Consider the following 17,499-nt stretch of genomic DNA (forward strand, 5'->3'; position numbering starts at 1 on the left):
TCCCTGGGGGTCTGAGCCTTGAGTCCTGTGGGAGATGAGGTGATTTCCTCCCTCAGGCACCAGGATGAGGGGAAAGTGCCACATCCAGCTGGAAAAGAGCTCAGGAGTGGCTGGCAAAGCTGGGGGCAGGGAACAGTTCCATGTCATAGCCAAACTATGCACTGGGGTCATGGTTTAATCCCTCAGAGCTTCCCTGCACTCCTGCTTTTCAGTGGGTTCCTGGGGAAGCTTCTGGAATCAGGAATGTTTCAGCTGTTTCTCCTTCAGGGCTGAAGGGAACAGGGAGTTTTGTTTCCCTCCTCAGGAAAACAACCAGCCTGCTTTCCCAACTCACCACAACTGCAGCACATCCACATTCCAGCCCCACGGCCTTTACCCAGGAAAAAACTCTCCAAAATGGACTGAAACTGATAAAATGTTTAGGATTTGAGTTAATCCCTCACTGGCCTGGTGCCCAGCTGTGGCTGCAGGAAAATGTGGTGTTTTCCAGATCTCCCTGTTCCCAGAACAAAGTGACAGCTTCACAAATCAGGGGCTCCAGAGGATGAGATTCCAACATGATTCCTTCCTCTCCTCTTTCCCCAGAAAGGACTGGAATGTGGCCTTGCACAACCACTGAAGCTGAGTTCTTCTCTGGATGGAAAAAGGGCATATTTTAAAAAAAAAACCAAACAACTTTCACAGCAAATAAAAGTTTCAAGTCTCCATATTAAATCTTTTTGATTTATAAAACAATAGAGTAATTTGTTTTGCACCACTGTAAATACATTTACAGAACAAAAAAAATCTGGTCAGGGATTATCAAACCCAGCCCAGCTCTCTCCAAGGTAACAGGACACAAACCTCAGAACTGTCATTTTTCTTTTTGTCCCAAACACGTTCAGACACAAACAATTTACTTACTTAAAATAAAAAATAAACTCTCTTTACTGTCATCAACATCCCACTTTGCAGCATGTGAAGCAATGAAATCCTTCACACTATTAAACAATTGAAAATGTATTTTAATTCTACAAATTTACAAGGAAAAAAAAAAAAACAACAGAAACCAAAACAAACTCAAAAAAAAAACCAAAAACAAAAACCCTAAAAATAAACCAGAAACTGTTCCAGGACTGTGATTTCAAGTTGTCCTTTGCCACAGTTTGTGATGATCCTGGGGTTTTCAGGTAACTCCAGTCCTCTAATGGAATGCAGCAGTTAAACTCCACATTGATTTATAAAACAAGAGCCTTGGAATCTGTGATAATCTTTGAGGTTTTTTTTTCACAGGGAAAAACATCTGGTGCCCCCAACATGGAGAACAGAACTGGGGCACTCAAATCCACTCACATGAATGGTGATTTTTTTCCTTTGTGGGGTTTTTTTTTTCCCCTTTTTCACGTTCAGTTCAAAACTTGAGGCTGAAGCCAGGTCCTGCAGCAGATGCTCCTTGATTTGTGGTGGTCAGATGGAAACCTGTGTCCTTCAGATCATCATCACCCTGTGAAAACCAAGCACAGGACACTGAGCAGGGGCTGTGCAGCTGCACTGACCTCTCCAAAAATCTGAACAACAAAAAGAATCAAAGTATCTCAAGATGAGGAACAAATCTGTGGCATCACAGTTAAAGCTGATGCTAGGTTATTCCTAATTTTTAAATACTGCTGTTTCAAAATTTGCCATTGCTAAAAGCAGTTTGAATGTTCCTAGTTCCTGTACCCACTTTGGACTGCCTGAGAAGGAGAAAAACATGGGTATAAAATAAGTATAAACTTCACTTATTGAGCATCCAATCCTACACACAGGGCACATCCTCCACGCCAGTGTTTACACCCTGAAAAATCAAGGCTAAATAAACTTTCTGCATTATTTAAACTGTAAATTGGGCACAATCTACAAATAGTGCCACTTCAGCCAAAGCCCAGCCCCGTGCAGGCTCTGGAGCAGTCCCACACTCACTAACTTTGGGAAGTAGAGCCGGACTCTCCCTGCCAGTCCAGGAAAATCTCAGGATCCCAATCAAAGCCCAGCCCCGTGCAGGCCCTGGAGCAGTCCCACACTCACTAACTTTGGGAAGTAGAGCTGGACTCTCCCAGCCAATCCAGGTAAATCTCAGGATCCCAATCAAAGCCCTGTGCAGGCCCTGGAGCAGTCCCACACTCACTGACTTTGGGAAGTAGAGCTGGACTCTCCCTGCCAATCCAGGTAAATCTCAGGATCCCAATCAAAGCCCTGTGCAGGCCCTGGAGCAGTCCCACACTCACTGACTTTGGGAAGTAGAGCTGGACTCTCCCAGCCAATCCAGGTAAATCTCAGGATCCCAATCAAAGCCCTGTGCAGGCCCTGGAGCAGTCCCACACTCACTGACTTTGGGAAGTACAGCTGGACTCTCCCTGCCAACCCAGGTAAATCTCAGGATCCCAATCAAAGCCCAGCCCTGTGCAGGCCCCGGAGCAGTCCCACACTCACTGACTTTGGGAAGTAGAGCTGGACTCTCCCAGCCAATCCAGGTAAATCTCAGGATCCCAATCAAAGCCCTGTGCAGGCCCCGGAGCAGTCCCACACTCACTGACTTTGGGAAGTAGAGCTGGACTCTCCCTGCCAATCCAGGTAAATCTCAGGATCCCAATCAAAGCCCAGCCCTGTGCAGGCTCTGGAGCAGTCCCACACTCACTGACTTTGGGAAGTAGAGCTGGACTCTCCCAGCCAACCCAGGTAAATCTCAGGATCCCAATCAAAGCCCAGCCCTGTGCAGGCCCCGGAGCAGTCCCACACTCACTGACTTTGGGAAGCAGAGCTGAGCTCCCCTTCCAATCCAGGTAAATCTCAGGATCCCAATCAAAGCCCAGCCCTGTGCAGGCTCTGGAGCAGTCCCACACTCACTGACTTTGGGAAGTAGAGCTGGACTCTCCCTGCCAGTCCAGGTAAATCTCAGGATCCCAATCAAAGCCCTGTGCAGGCCCTGGAGCAGACCCACACTCACTGACTTTGGGAAGTAGAGCTGGACTCTCCCTGCCAATCCAGGTAAATCTCAGGATCCCAATCAAAGCCCAGCCCCGTGCAGGCTCTGGAGCAGTCCCACACTCACTGACTCTGAGAAGGAAAGCTGGACTCTCCCAGCCAATCCAGGTAAATCTCAGGATCCCAATCAAAGCCCTGTGCAGGCTCTGGAGCAGTCCCACACTCACTGACTTTGGGAAGGAAAGCTGAACTCTCCCTGCCAATCCAGGTAAATCTCAGGATCCCAACCAAAGCCCTGTGCAGGCCCCGGAGCAGTCCCACACTCACTGACTTTGGGAAGGAAAGCTGGACTCTCCCAGCCAATCCAGGTAAATCTCAGGATCCCAATCAAAGCCCTGTGCAGGCCCTGGAGCAGTCCCACACTCACTGACTTTGGGAAGTACAGCTGGACTCTCCCAGCCAATCCAGGTAAATCTCAGGATCCCAATCAAAGCCCTGTGCAGGCCCCGGAGCAGTCCCACACTCACTGACTTTGGGAAGTAGAGCTGGACTCTCCCAGCCAATCCAGGTAAATCTCAGGATCCCAATCAAAGCCCAGCCCTGTGCAGGCCCCGGAGCAGTCCCACACTCACTGACTTTGGGAAGTACAGCTGGACTCTCCCAGCCAATCCAGGTAAATCTCAGGATCCCAATCAAAGCCCAGCCCTGTGCAGGCCCCGGAGCAGTCCCACACTCACTGACTTTGGGAAGTAGAGCTGGACTCTCCCTGCCAACCCAGGTAAATCTCAGGATCCCAATCAAAGCCCAGCCCTGTGCAGGCCCCGGAGCAGTCCCACACTCACTGACTTTGGGAAGCAGAGCTGGACTCTCCCAGCCAACCCAGGTAAATCTCAGGATCCCAATCAAAGCCCAGCCCTGTGCAGGCCCCGGAGCAGTCCCACACTCACTGACTTTGGGAAGCAGAGCTGAGCTCCCCTTCCAATCCAGGTAAATCTCAGGATCCCAATCAAAGCCCAGCCCTGTGCAGGCTCTGGAGCAGTCCCACACTCACTGACTTTGGGAAGTAGAGCTGGACTCTCCCTGCCAGTCCAGGTAAATCTCAGGATCCCAATCAAAGCCCTGTGCAGGCCCTGGAGCAGACCCACACTCACTGACTCTGAGAAGGAAAGCTGAACTCTCCCTGCCAATCCAGGTAAATCTCAGGATCCCAATCAAAGCCCAGCCCCGTGCAGGCTCTGGAGCAGTCCCACACTCACTGACTCTGAGAAGGAAAGCTGGACTCTCCCAGCCAATCCAGGTAAATCTCAGGATCCCAATCAAAGCCCAGCCCTGTGCAGGCCCCGGAGCAGTCCCACACTCACTGACTTTGGGAAGTAGAGCTGGACTCTCCCAGCCAATCCAGGTAAATCTCAGGATCCCAACCAAAGCCCTGTGCAGGCCCCGGAGCAGTCCCACACTCACTGACTTTGGGAAGGAAAGCTGGACTCTCCCAGCCAATCCAGGTAAATCTCAGGATCCCAATCAAAGCCCTGTGCAGGCCCTGGAGCAGTCCCACACTCACTGACTTTGGGAAGTACAGCTGGACTCTCCCAGCCAATCCAGGTAAATCTCAGGATCCCAATCAAAGCCCTGTGCAGGCCCTGGAGCAGTCCCACACTCACTGACTTTGGGAAGTAGAGCTGGACTCTCCCAGCCAATCCAGGTAAATCTCAGGATCCCAATCAAAGCCCAGCCCTGTGCAGGCCCCGGAGCAGTCCCACACTCACTGACTCTGGGAAGGAAAGCTGGACTCTCCCAGCCAATCCAGGTAAATCTCAGGATCCCAATCAAAGCCCTGTGCAGGCCCCGGAGCAGTCCCACACTCACCAGCTGGCTGTAGCCCAGCCCTCCCTCGGGGGGCCGGGGGCTGGTGCCCCTCTTGACCCGCTGCTGCTCGCTCTTGGCCGGCCAGGTGGGGAACATGGAGGGGTCGATGGGCAGGGGGGTCTCGCGGAAGTACTCGTGCTTCAGCCCGTCCTCGGCCGTGATCCGCCGCGCCGGGTAATACGTCAGGAAACTGCCAGGGAGGAGGGAAAGGGGGAGTTTCAGCCCTTCCCCAAACTGGGAATTGTCCAGGAAGGTCCTTGAGGGTTCTGTGATGTTTAGCACAGTTCTGGTAGTGGGTATTGGGGATGATTCTGGTACGGGTGTTAGGTGTGGTCATATTAATTTGGTATAATTCTGTTAGCTGCGTGTAATTCGATGAGTCAGTACTGGGTATCATTCTGCTCTTTGGATTTAATTCTGTTAAGGGTATTGGGTATAATCCTAGTAATCTGGAATCATTTTATTACTGGGCATTGGGTATAATTCTATTAATCTGGATTAATTCTATTAGTGCTATTGGGTGTAATTCTATTATTTTGGTATCATTTTATTACTGGGCATTGGGTATAATTCTATTAATTGAGATTAATTCTATTACTGGTATTAGGTATAATTCTATTAATTTGGTATCATTTTATTACTGGATATTTGGTACAATTCTATTAATTTGCTTTAATTCTATGACTGGTATTGGGTATAACTCATTAATAGGGATTAATTCTGTTACTAGTATTGGGTATAATTCTATGCCTAGGTAATGAGTTTAATTATTAATTTGGTATAACCTTATTACTGGGTATTAGGTGTAATTCTATTAATTTGGTATAATTCTGTTAATGATTGCTGCCACATGATCTAACAGAGCTGATTTTTAAGGCAGGCTCCTCCATGGACCTGTAATTTATGGGACAGCAGGTGGAACTGCACATCCAGGCGGCTTCTGTAGGGATCTGCTCCCAGAGGTGTGAATCACTGGCTACCTCAGACCCTTGGATAGACAGATAAAGCTCCAAAGGGACCCAGGATAATTCCATTAGAATATTTCACAATTTTTTTGCTATTTCTAGAGAGATTTTAAACATCCTATTAACACACCAGGTACTCCTGTAACACAGTGCAACTGCACAGCCTGGGCTTGGTTTTATAAACCTCTCACAACCCAGAGAATTGTTTTCCTGCCCACACATTCCCAGGGATCCCCAGGAATTTGGCACCCACTTGTTCATCAGGTCAAAGCCCTGGTCAGAGAGCAGAGCCCCGAATCTCTTGCGCAGGTTGTTGTAGGGATATTCTGTGAAGGTCATTTTCTTCACTGCTGGCAGCTCGTTGTAACCAGGCCAGATCTTTTCACTGGGAGTACCCAGATCCTGCCAATTAAAATATCTCGTTAATGAACTCAGAGTGCAATCCTTTATTTATTCATTAGGAGTTGGGAAAGTATCCAGAGAAAACAGACACAACAAATCACGGTCTCAGCCTACTCCAAGTGTTGTAAAGCAGATTAAATAACTTTTTACAAAGGCTGAATCTCTGTTAAAAGAGCAACAAGCACTACTCCAATGTTCCCGTCTCTAAAATCAGTCAAAATCCCAAAACATCAAAAAAATTACCTTAAAAACTTTGTTGATCTGGTCGATTTCTGACTTCCCTGGGAACAGCGGCTTCTGCGTCAGCAGCTCCCCAAAAATACACCCCACTGACCACATGTCTATGGCTGTGGAATATTCCTGGAGAGAAGGGAAATAAAATCACACCTCAGAAAAAACAGCAAGATATTTTTCACTGAGTTGTTTGGAGGGTTTATTTGGGTTGGTTTTTTTTTTTGAGCAGAACACACACAACCAGTCCCACACCCAAGGGCCAGATCTCAGCTGCATTTATTTCCAAGTTCTGATTCCTGTGAATTATGAGCAAAGCCAATGCACGCAAATCTTTCAGGATGAAAGGTGAAAGTCTCCACACTCTTTTCCACTCACAAACAAAGCAGCACAGTTGACAAACCAGTATTTTTTTCCCGGCAGGGCTCTTGCCACTGCAGCCCTACAGAACCCTGGTTTCACCCAGATTTCAGTTATCAGCAGGGAACATTCTAGAACAGCGCCAGCACCTTGTTCTGCTGTCAGATGCCACAGGTTTTAGATGTCATCAGGAGGAGTAATACTGAATATTCAGGATTTTCCCCTAAGAACCAATATAAAGACCCAAGAATGCTCATACTTTGAGCATGATTTATAAAACACAGCCAGGCTGCAGTCACTGCTCCAGCAGCCAGAGGAACTCACCTTTGCTCCAAGCAACAGCTCTGGAGCTCTGTACCACAGGGTGACAACCACAGGGGTGTAGGGCTTCAGGGGAGACCCGTATTCCCTGGCTAATCCAAAATCTCCAACCTGAAAGGAAAACAAGCAACATTTCCAGCACTGTTCGTTCACCATCAGTGCCACGATGGCCACTGCACAGAACTTTGGGCACAGCTTTAATTCTGTGTAATTCTGCAGCACAGAATTCGTCCTGATTTCCTCCATTTTCTCCTAATTCTTACTTTTAAAATGCCTGAATGACTGAGGAGCAGGTTGGAAGTTTTCAAGTCTCGGTGAAGGATCCAGTTGTCGTGGAGGTGTTTGACCCCTCGCAGTAACTGAATCATCAAAGTCTTCACTTCCCCTGCAATGATAAAAAAAACCTCCAAATGCATTGAAGAAAATAAATCCACCTTTAATTTGTGTTTTGCTTGTTTGGAGAACAGGCAAGAAGGCAGGAAGGAGTGGCAATTTAAAAGGCCAGTATAGCCTGCACCATAAAAATGTGTCACAGAACAGCAAAATACATTTGGGCAGCTGGAATTCATCCAAATTATGCTCAGAAATTATTGTCCCTCATAGGAAGAGGCCAAAATTAAAGCCCAGTGCTCTTCTCCACTTCAGCACAGGTGAAACTCTCCCAGTTTCACCTCTGAACAGCTCCACCCCAAACACACAAACTGGATTCATCACCAGGAGGATCAGCCAACACCTTCATTTGTGTCAGGTTTTACACAACAAACAGAAACAAACCAGGAAGTCTCAGATCCAAGGAACACAGGACATTCCAAAGCAACACATGGCACTGCCCAAAGCCAGCTCTCTGCTGCCAGCAGGACCATGGGTGTTGGCCACTTTTCCAGCTCTGAGGATTTCAGGGAAGGGAAACAAAACAGTACCTGGCAGGAAAGGCTGTTTCATTGTTTCCATCAGGCTCTTGAGGTCGTGTTCTACATAGTTCATCACAATGTAGATTTTGTCCATGTTACTGCCCACAACGATCTCCTGCAACGCAGAACCAGATGAGCAAAACCTGCACATGGTGTTTAAAAAGCATCCAAAATCTCTTTTAGGAATGTACTGGCAAGAGGATGGAGGCTGCCATTGGTAACATCTTCAGAAAATGTGGTTTTTCTATTAAAAAACAGCTCATTTTTTGTAAAAGATCAGATTGTGTAGGCAGTGATCTCTACACAGCCTTAGGAGCAGCACACAACTGATCACAGAAGCAACATCTGCCAGGTTTGCTGATATTTTTATATTTAAAAGCCAAGAGGAGTATTTCAAGAACAAAAGTACTTCAGAAATAAAAGACTGCAGCCTTACTCTGACAGTGACAATATTTAGGTGCTGTGCTTTCAGAATTGTGTTTATTTCTCTCAGGGAAGTAATGGGAAAACCTTCCTTCTCCTTTTCCATTTTCAGTCGCTTCAGAGCCACGATTTCATCTGCGAAGGAAACACATTTCCCATCACACAGTTAATAAAGACACATTACCAGGGGCCCCAGCGCTCTCTCACTGATTAAATATTTAATTAACTGTGCTGCTGTGTGCCTTGAAAACGAGTAGCTTGCTGGTAAAGAGATATTTTAAATAGATTTTGTTCATCACTGAAAAATGCAGAATGATAATTTGCAGGAGTGCAGCACTAAATACCCTGAAGAAAGTGGAGGGCATTGGTACCCACCAGTCTTTTTGTCCTTTGCCCTGTACACCACACCATAGGTTCCTTCTTCAATCCTGTTCAAACACTGGAATTCCTCCACGCTGCGACATCCCTGAAAAAAGCACAGGGAGAACATTCACTCCTCCAGCACCTGGGGGAAGGTTTGGCTCTTTTAAAAACTTCAGCAACTCCACAGTTAAAATTTACCAGAAGGATTCAGCTACAAACTAGATGAGAAAGGTATCTTTGGGGTTTATTTTTCATAGTTTCTAAAGAAATCCTGGACAGAGCCTGTTTTTCAGCAGATTAAATTATTCCATTCGCTTCTGCACAGAATAACCTGAAATATCTGCCACAGAAGCAAAGGCAGCAACTCAGCACCTTCCACATAATTAATTAGTAAGAATTTAATTTTTATTAATATTTCTGCACTTTGCCGTTGGCTACATAAAGAATAACCAGTTTCTGTTTATGGCAACAGAACTCTCCTCTCACAAGGATCTCTATATATAGAGATACCAAGATAAGAGATATCAATGATGTAATTACTTTCTTATCTACATTTAAGAGGTTGATCCCCTACCTGGAGTGCAGGAAGATACTTGGGGAGCTCCTGTTTCAGCTCAATGGGGGAGGAAGCTGGAGAATCAGGAATATATTCCCCTTCTGTCATGGCATTGGAATGAGGGGATCCCTCCCCGACCTCCTCCTCCTCCACCTCACTCCCTGCAGAATCCCGGTCAAACCTCGACTCTGGAACTTTAAAAGTCAGAATCAGTGGTGGAAAGAGGAGCTGTGTGGAGTAATTAAACTCAGCTTTAGGCAAACAAAGGCGGTGACGACATTGAGCACTGCATGGGAGAGGATTGTGGAGAAGTCAAATTTCTCCTCTTGGCAAAAGGTGATGTTGTCAAGAATTCGCCCGCAATTTCCAGTGTTAACGCAGCAGGTCAGAGAAATAAATCTTTACATCAGAATGACACAGAAAACTGATCCAGGATGGCTCATTCTGATTGCAAAGCTCTTTTGATGAGAGGACAGGACAAAAGAACACAAAAGGAAAGAGAAGGAAACATCAGCTCATTAGACTCATTCCCTCTAAACATAAAGCTTGGAGCAGATTTCAAGGAATTTCTGAGTTTGACATGAGAACAGCATTTATATCTTTTAAATATTTACAGAAATAGGTATGTTCAGCTGCAAAAAACTCAGCCAAACACTTGTTTAAAAGAGTCAGGATTTGCATTGTACCAACTGGGATGTGGTTTCCATTCTCCCGTTCCTCCTCTTCACTCATTTCCTCTTCGCTCACCTCCTCTGCAAAACAGAACCAAGTTGGATTGGAAAAACTCCAAATTCTGCAGCTCCCTGGGAGGCAAATCCCTGCTGAAATCCTCTCCGATCTGCACTTCTGTTCCACTCAGACAGCAAATGCTTCCAACAGGGAACACAACTCTTACCAATCCTCTGGGAATTGGGAGGTGGGCAGGTAAATTGATTATTAATATTTGCTTACGAACGGTAATTGACTTTAAAGAAAAACACCCAGCCATCAGAGCCATCTCTTGTGCTTTTTCTTTACTAATTAATGACAAGAATGGCTGCGCACAGACTTCTTTACTGAACTTTGTGTTATTATGTTCGTTCATTTTTAAAAAGTTCTGAAATTTGCAACAGAAAATACTTCAAAAAGACCAAGATATTTGGATTTCACCACCCCCCCGGCGCAAATGGTGCTCTGCAGAGTATTTGATTTGTTAATAGAACCACCTGAACTTGTGACAAAAATGGTTTTCAGGTTTCTGATCTGGCTTCTGAGATAAGAATTGGTATTACCTCTACACAAAAGGATAGAATAGGACTTGTAGTTGGGATTTTCTTTTTAGTTATCTTGACCTGTGAGGTCTCAGCCTAGCCTAGACTAAGAGAAAAGGAAAATGTTCAAATAAAACAACACAGGATGAGACAAAAAAGAAAATCACACACCCCTGGAGGCCCTTGGTGATCCTCACCTGCTGATTGCTCAGACACTTCCTCAGAATTGCTTCCTGTCTCTTCCTCCTCCTCCTCTTCCTCCCCTTCTTCCTCAGAGCCTTCACTGCTGGACTCCTCCTCCTCCTCTTCTGAGCCTGATCCAGATTCTGTGCAGGAATAATCAGGCACTTAACACTGTTTGCTCAGCAGAGAAATTAATTACATCTGGACAATTAATTACAGCTCCTAAATTGCATTTAATCACCTGAGGAAGACTCTGCTGAGCTGGTTTTTCTCTCACTGTCACTGATGTCCTGCAAGTCTGACAGAGGATCCCTCTCTTCTGGTTTCTCTTCTTTTACTGCTGAAAGCATAAAAATTAAAAACACAGTGCTAATTGAGTATCACTTGCAAGCCTCTGAATTCCCAGGTAACTGCTTCACTTTCTGCTGGCATTAAATCAGTGCTGAACATTCAGTATTGGAAATTCAGAGCAATAGTAATAAAAAAAAAAATAATCATTTCACACTCTGCTCAATGACAAACAGCTTTTCTGAATTGCAGTGGTGCTGGGATCAACAGCCAAAAATAGGGAATATTGACCTGATTTTTAAACATGACGTGTTCCTAAGCTCTTCTAAGATGAATTAAAACAGGGGGAAAAAAGGAAAAAAGCCCCACGGTGACAAGAATCACCAGGACAGGGTCCCTACACCCTGGTTACTGTCAGTGCTCACTGCTCCAGTGCAGTGCTCACCATGAAAAATCCCTGGTGGTTGATGAGGCAGGAGTCTCCCAGGACTTGCTGCCTGCCTCCACATGGAATTCCAGCTGATTCCATCCTGCTCTGAGTGGCTATACTTCTTGTCACAGCGGCACACATTAGCAAGGCAGACACAGAGCTTTCCTCCTCCAAACAAAGGCATTTTTATGTCACTTGTGGAAGTTCTCTACCCCCAGAACCTTCAGGTGGGACCATTTTTTGCCTTGGAAAACAAAATTCACCATCTAAGCAGAACTCTGCCTTAAGAATTTCATTTCTGAAAGATGACAGAGTCAGTGATGCTTACACTGATCCCTGTGAGGTCACTTTTTAGGGTAATTTAGCTCCTAACCCCAAACTGAGCTGGAGTAACCAATTCCTTTTTAACCTGCAAGGGAATTCAACTGCAGGGTTTTAAAAATTCAGTCAGCTGCTTCTTTCACCACTGAAGGGGGTAACTCATTTTGAAACTTCTCCAGTTGCTACTCCTACCCCTAAATCCATTCCATTTGTCACTTGTGCGACTCCTGCAAATCCAGCGCTGCTTTAGAAAAGAGATTATTTGTGAAGATTCCAGAGTCAGGCCGCTGGAGCTGAGCGGGACAATCCTTTGAGCTGAGCACCTGGGATGGTTTGAGGCTAAAAATTAAACACTACCCCAAGCCCAGCTCCTGCTGGCCCCCAAGACAGTGTAGAGTGGCAGATGCTACCTGGTTTCCTGCTCTCTCCTTGCTCAAGCTTGTCTCTCTGCTGGCGCAAAGGGCTGCGACTCCAGGGTCTCATTTTTACTTTGTCTCCATATTCTTCCCTCACTGTTCTATGGTGTGCAGAAACTAGGGAAAACAAAACCACAAGAAATTGTTACATCTGCCTAATTAAAAGTTGTTCCTGTCTGCCACGGCCACTTGATTTGAATGCTTTTCATTTTTTTTCTTTTTACAAGGTAAGGGGAAAGAGTGGGAGAGGAACCTACTTAAATCTGGGAGAATGAAGGGCTTTGACTTATCTCAAATAAAATATGGATTTGTACTGCTTAGAGAAAGCTGCTGCCACACTTAAAAACAGAAGCAAGCTGCCCTGTATGTTACACAGGAAACACCCTGATTCTAAAGCATTAATGCCAGAGAAAGAAGTGGAAAATATGTAAAAGAATAAAACCAGCTGAGGTTTAGAAGGAGCTGACAGAACATTCAAGAACAATAAAACCAATTAAATGAAAGGTTACACAGATTGAGCACTATCAGCATAAAGCCAAGCACAAAAAGGAGCTGTTTGGTATGAGCTGAGCAAGAAAAGAGAAAGCAAAAAAACATGGTTTGTCCTGCTATTCTTGAATAAGCTTTTTCACCTGATCACAGGAATGGGCTCTGATTTTTACCTCTGAAAGCTGGGACAGAGAACCTCGAACCAAAAATGAGCTGAGCTGAGATTGCAAATACCCAACACGCTGTGCAAAGAGTTCAAGTGCAGAACTTACAACTGTCCAGGCACCAGATCTGCCCGCCTGACTCCCACTACAGCACTTTCCATGCCTGGAGTACTTACACGACCCCTCCCCTCTTGGCAATTTATTCCCCCAAATCCTTAAAACATTGAATTTTGAGGTTTCAACCTCTATCAAACTGAGTTAGACTCAGCCAAAGAGTTCAGAACCACTGGGACCGCGCTGGTGCACACAATAGCACCTCCAGAAATCTGGTTTTTACAGGAAATCTCCCTGACAGGGAGAGGCGAAGACTCACTGACTGATCAGCCTGCCAGGATATTTAAGGCACATAACATCATCACATTGTTTTATCTCCCCATGTAAAACTTGTATTTCCTTTTTCCTCCCATGTTCAAAGGCCTCCCCACTTTAATTTCTTTAAAATTCTGGCATTGCTTTAAGTAAAAAAAACACTTTCCACCCCTCCATTCCACCACTGTGTCAGCAGATAAGAAAAGTGATAGTAAATAAGAAGAATATTCATGCAGAGAGAGTCACCTTCTCTCCTGGCTTCCCTCTCCTTCCTCCTCTCCTCAGCTCTCCTCTCTCTCTCCTTCTGCTCCCGCTGCTCCTTCTGCTGCTCCCGGATTTTTCTTTCCCTTTCTCTCTCCAGTTGCTCCAAACGATCTCTGGAAAATAATTTTTTTGCTTGTTACAAATTCAGCTGGTGAAGAGGAGGAAAACTGGTTTGCAGCACCAAAACCACTAAGCTCAGCTTCCTCATCGACACCCCCAAGTTGTGCATTGGTCAAAAACAAGGTGGAATTTTTCAGCTGATCCTTTCAAAAACGGGTTTAAAAGACCCAGACCAGGAGTTCTGCACCCTGTCAGGATTTAAGCAGAAATTAAGCCAGTTCAGTTAATTAATCCCCTGATAGCTGTGCAAATCTGGTTTGTACTTTTTTTTTTTTCAGTTTGGAACAAACCTCTAAGACCATCCAATCTTTTTTATTACAGAGAATTCACTTGGAATGTCCCTGGCAATGAAGCACTTCATTAAAGTGAAGAACACATTCCATCAGAGAACACATTCCCAGGAACACAGACAAGTTTTCACTGCGGATTTTTAGGGTTTTTTCGGGTCATTTCACAACAAGAAATGCTCAGAGGAGGCAGCTGCTGGTGTCCCTCCCCAGGGGAGGGAGGGATGGATGTACCTCTCCCTCCTGGAATGCTCCCTTGCCATCTCTCTCCGTTTCTGTCTCTCCCATTCACGCCGGGCTTTATCCTGCTCTTCTCTATGCCTCTTCCTACGCTCATGCTCCCGTTCTTTCTCTTTCACTCTGGCATGTTTCCCTTGAACAAACAGAAATCAATTTCCGACGGTTACCGCTCAAAATATTCACCAAAAGCAAAACTTAAGAGAGGGTGAAACTGATGGGAACCTATTGCTGTGACCTCTGTTGTTCTCATAAAATTAAAATCCAGCTCTGAAAGGGGGTTGGAAAGCCTAAAGTCTGTAAGATCTTGCATAAATACTTCACGTTAAAGTTAGGAAATGGTTGTTATTGACAGGAAGACAACGGGAATGTCTCTAGAAAGGATTTTTTTTTTTTTAAACTTGGCAGGTACAAAGATCAGAGGTCTTTCACTCAGTGAAGACAGAGAGAATCTTATCAGGCTTCAAGGAGTAAAAGTGACCTCAGTGTCCCTGTCTCAAAGTGATTTCTGTCCTCTCAACCACGTTCACACCCCTGTCATTCCCCTGAGGGCACTAAACACAGCCAAAGAAATAACAAAAGTTTAAATTCCTCTGTCTTATCCACCTGCTGTGCTTCCTTGAGTCTGAGTTATTGTTATTTACTCTACTCCCAGAAAGAAAAGCTTCCAGGAGTGGCAAGAAGCACCTTCTGCAGAGTGACTCCGGTGCCTGCGCTTCTCTTTCCTCTTCTCATCCTTCCTGTGGTGGGTTTTTTCTTTCCGGGACATTTGTTGGGGTGGTTTGATAGCCAAGGAATCATCTTCTTCTCCCCTGAAAGGCAGGACAGGAATAAACTCAGGGAAGTGACAGGGGAAAACCCACAGATTTCCCTGGTTTGAAAAGATTCCTGTTTTACAGGGAATTTCCACAATCAGACTAAATCAAAACTGGAGCACAGCGCTGTGAAATCTTAACTTAAATCTTTTGTGCTTCAAAAAGTTACCCTGGTGTGGTCTAAAAAAAATCAGATTTGCCCTTCTGGTATCTGAAACCCTCTTCTCAGGACACTGAAAGGTTAATTTTTCTCTTTTTATTTTCTCATTCTTACCTGTCTTCCATGGAGTCTTCCCTCCTGTAGGGTGAGTTCCTGATGGTGATTTCCATGCGATGGTCTCTCAGCTCCCCCTCTTCAAGAGAATCCCTCTTGGAATCCCTGTCATCTGACTGAGGGAATCACAGCAGAGGGGAAAAACCCGTTTATTTGTACAGCTCAAAACGAAAATCAATTAAATATTACTGAAGGCTTCCACTACTGGCTCAAAAATTCAGCCTGGACTGGTCACCCCTGTAAAATCTACTGATTTATGACTGCAATTATAGCTGAACTGCATTAATTGGACATAATTAGACAAAAATTAAACACTGAGGAGGACTGCAGTAACTATTGCGTGTTTTTTTCTGCAGGAATTATTTTGTACAAAACCAAACAGCCACAGGAAAGTGATTCCAAATCAATGATTTTAACCCATTCTTCCATAAAATCTTTAAAAGTTGTTCCTTGAACTGCAAGTCCCAGTTGATGACATTAATTTATTTCTCTTTTTTAACTGTAACAGAGCACAGTATATAATGCAAGACCAATGAAATCTTCACAGAGCATCACGTTTTTGTTAAACGCTGGACCAGACACAAAAGAATTCAGCTGTCAGGGCGTGAGGAGAATCAGGAAAACCAGCAGAAAAATCAAGATACAGGCACTGCACCCCATTAAAATGCAGCTTTTCTAGAAATAAAGCAAATAACTCCATTCAAACGAATCCCAAAGGGCAGCTCACATTTTTCATACGCTTGATCTCTGCCTTCTCTTCTTGCTCCTTCCTTCGCTTCTTCTCCTGGAGAATCTCATCTAAAGTCTTCACTTTCCAGGAATCCTTTTCATCACCCATTGGAGTTTAAAAAAAAAACCACCCTCTGCAAAAGGAGGAGATGCTGAAAAACGCCACACATAAATCTGGTTTACACCCTTTTTTCTTTTTTCAGTTCAAACACTCCATGTTCTATTTTGAGTAAAGCCACTCTGGAGTCGGTTTACGGTGAACCAAAAATGTTTTGTTTTCAACCCAAAGGAAAGACTCTGCTAAGAGCTCAGGGAGCTGCTGGAGGGCACAGAAAACTCAGTTTATGGCCAAGCTCTGGTGCCACGCATTTAATTATGACCAGAGACTTTGGGGGAGTTAACAAAGCTTGGGGAAAAAAGGACACAAGGAATTTATGGGATATCTGGCAGAACTCCTGAGATACGGAGAAAGTAATGAAGCCAATTCAGCAACAGTGCTGAAATCAGCTGTCACCGAGGAAAAGGCAATTCCAACACGACCACCGACCCAAGAAACGAGAAAGACTGAGCATGGCGCTAATTAGCACAAGCAGTGAAAGAATAATTAACCGACAAGAGGCAGAATATTAATTAACAAGAGAACGACGTCACTTAGAGCCAACGAGCACTAATCCCTTCGTTAACCCCAATGTATAAACGGCAAAAATCTGACAACTGGAGGTTTGATTTGCGGAACACGCCGCTGAGCTAACCCATGGCTGTCCCCCTCTAGCGTGAGACAGAGACACCGCGGAACGAACCGATTTTAGCGGCCCAGCCCCGGGGAGGCCGAAGAGCCCCGGGGAGGCCGAAGAGCCCCGCGGCCCTCACGGAGCGCTGCCTCCGGGCGGGGTAAACTAAACAACCGCTCCGGTTCCCCCACAGTCCGCAGAGCCCCGCGGCGCCCCCTCAGCCCTGGGTGTCCCCTCAGAGCGCCCGGTGTCCCCTCAGAGCCGCCCGGCCCCGCTCACCGCCGCCGCCGCCACCGGGGACTGCCAGCAGCCGCGCGCCGCTCTCGCGTCACTTCCGGCCGCCGCAGCCGCGCGCCGCTCGCGCGTCACTTCCGGCCGCCGCCGCCGCGCGCCCGTGACGTCAGCGCCGCCTCACGGGCAATGGCGCGGTAATTAATTAACGAGGCGTTAATTGATCCGTTCCTCAACGCCTGCAATAGGGGAGTTCATTAACCTCCAGTGCCTGTTCAGCAGTAAAGCCAGCGAACAGCCGGCAGGGGTGGGAATGGAGGCGTTGCCACATTTAATTACGCATAAGAGTAATTGTTAAAATTAATAAATGTAATTTAATTACATGAAAGGGTGGAGTTTGAGTGAATAAAGCGCGATTCCAACCAAAAGCTGCAGTTTCTAGATGGAAATGAGTGAGAGTGAGCAGGGAGGAGGAGACAGAGGTGACGCAGGGACTGGACAGAACAGCAAAGATCCCTAATTATGATCCCTAATTATGATCCCTAATTATGATCCCTAAT

The 17,499-nt window shown here is 45.7% G+C and overlaps 1 protein-coding gene across 7 annotated transcripts; it reads right to left on the bottom strand.

Moving 5' to 3' along the window:
• Positions 1-690: 690 nt before the first annotated feature.
• LOC136300675 (cyclin-dependent kinase 11B) lies at positions 691-17,091 on the bottom strand. 7 transcript variants are annotated; one of them, XM_066203233.1, is made up of 20 exons: positions 16,988-17,090; positions 15,976-16,111; positions 15,249-15,364; positions 14,847-14,971; positions 14,157-14,295; positions 13,498-13,628; positions 12,224-12,346; positions 11,016-11,111; positions 10,789-10,917; positions 10,028-10,093; positions 9,360-9,529; positions 8,798-8,888; positions 8,436-8,557; positions 8,009-8,114; positions 7,352-7,473; positions 7,092-7,199; positions 6,420-6,536; positions 6,028-6,176; positions 4,810-4,999; positions 691-1,483 (listed from the first exon to the last, which is right to left on the bottom strand). In XM_066203233.1, exons 2-20 carry the CDS (start codon positions 16,084-16,086, stop codon positions 1,391-1,393), a joined length of 2,304 nt encoding a protein of 767 aa, XP_066059330.1. In that variant the 5' UTR covers positions 16,087-16,111; positions 16,988-17,090; the 3' UTR covers positions 691-1,390. The 7 variants fall into 7 exon arrangements, with proteins under 7 accessions (XP_066059330.1, XP_066059328.1, XP_066059329.1 ...); XM_066203231.1 differs by having other exon boundaries at positions 9,360-9,535; XM_066203232.1 differs by having other exon boundaries at positions 11,016-11,114; positions 16,988-17,089.
• Between the last annotated feature and the right edge of the window lie 408 nt (positions 17,092-17,499).

Source organism: Chamaea fasciata, unplaced genomic scaffold (assembly GCF_029207755.1).
Source record: "Chamaea fasciata isolate MVZ Bird 193981 ecotype frontalis unplaced genomic scaffold, bChaFas1.0.hap1 SCAF_23, whole genome shotgun sequence".
Lineage (NCBI taxonomy): Eukaryota > Metazoa > Chordata > Aves > Passeriformes > Sylviidae > Chamaea > Chamaea fasciata.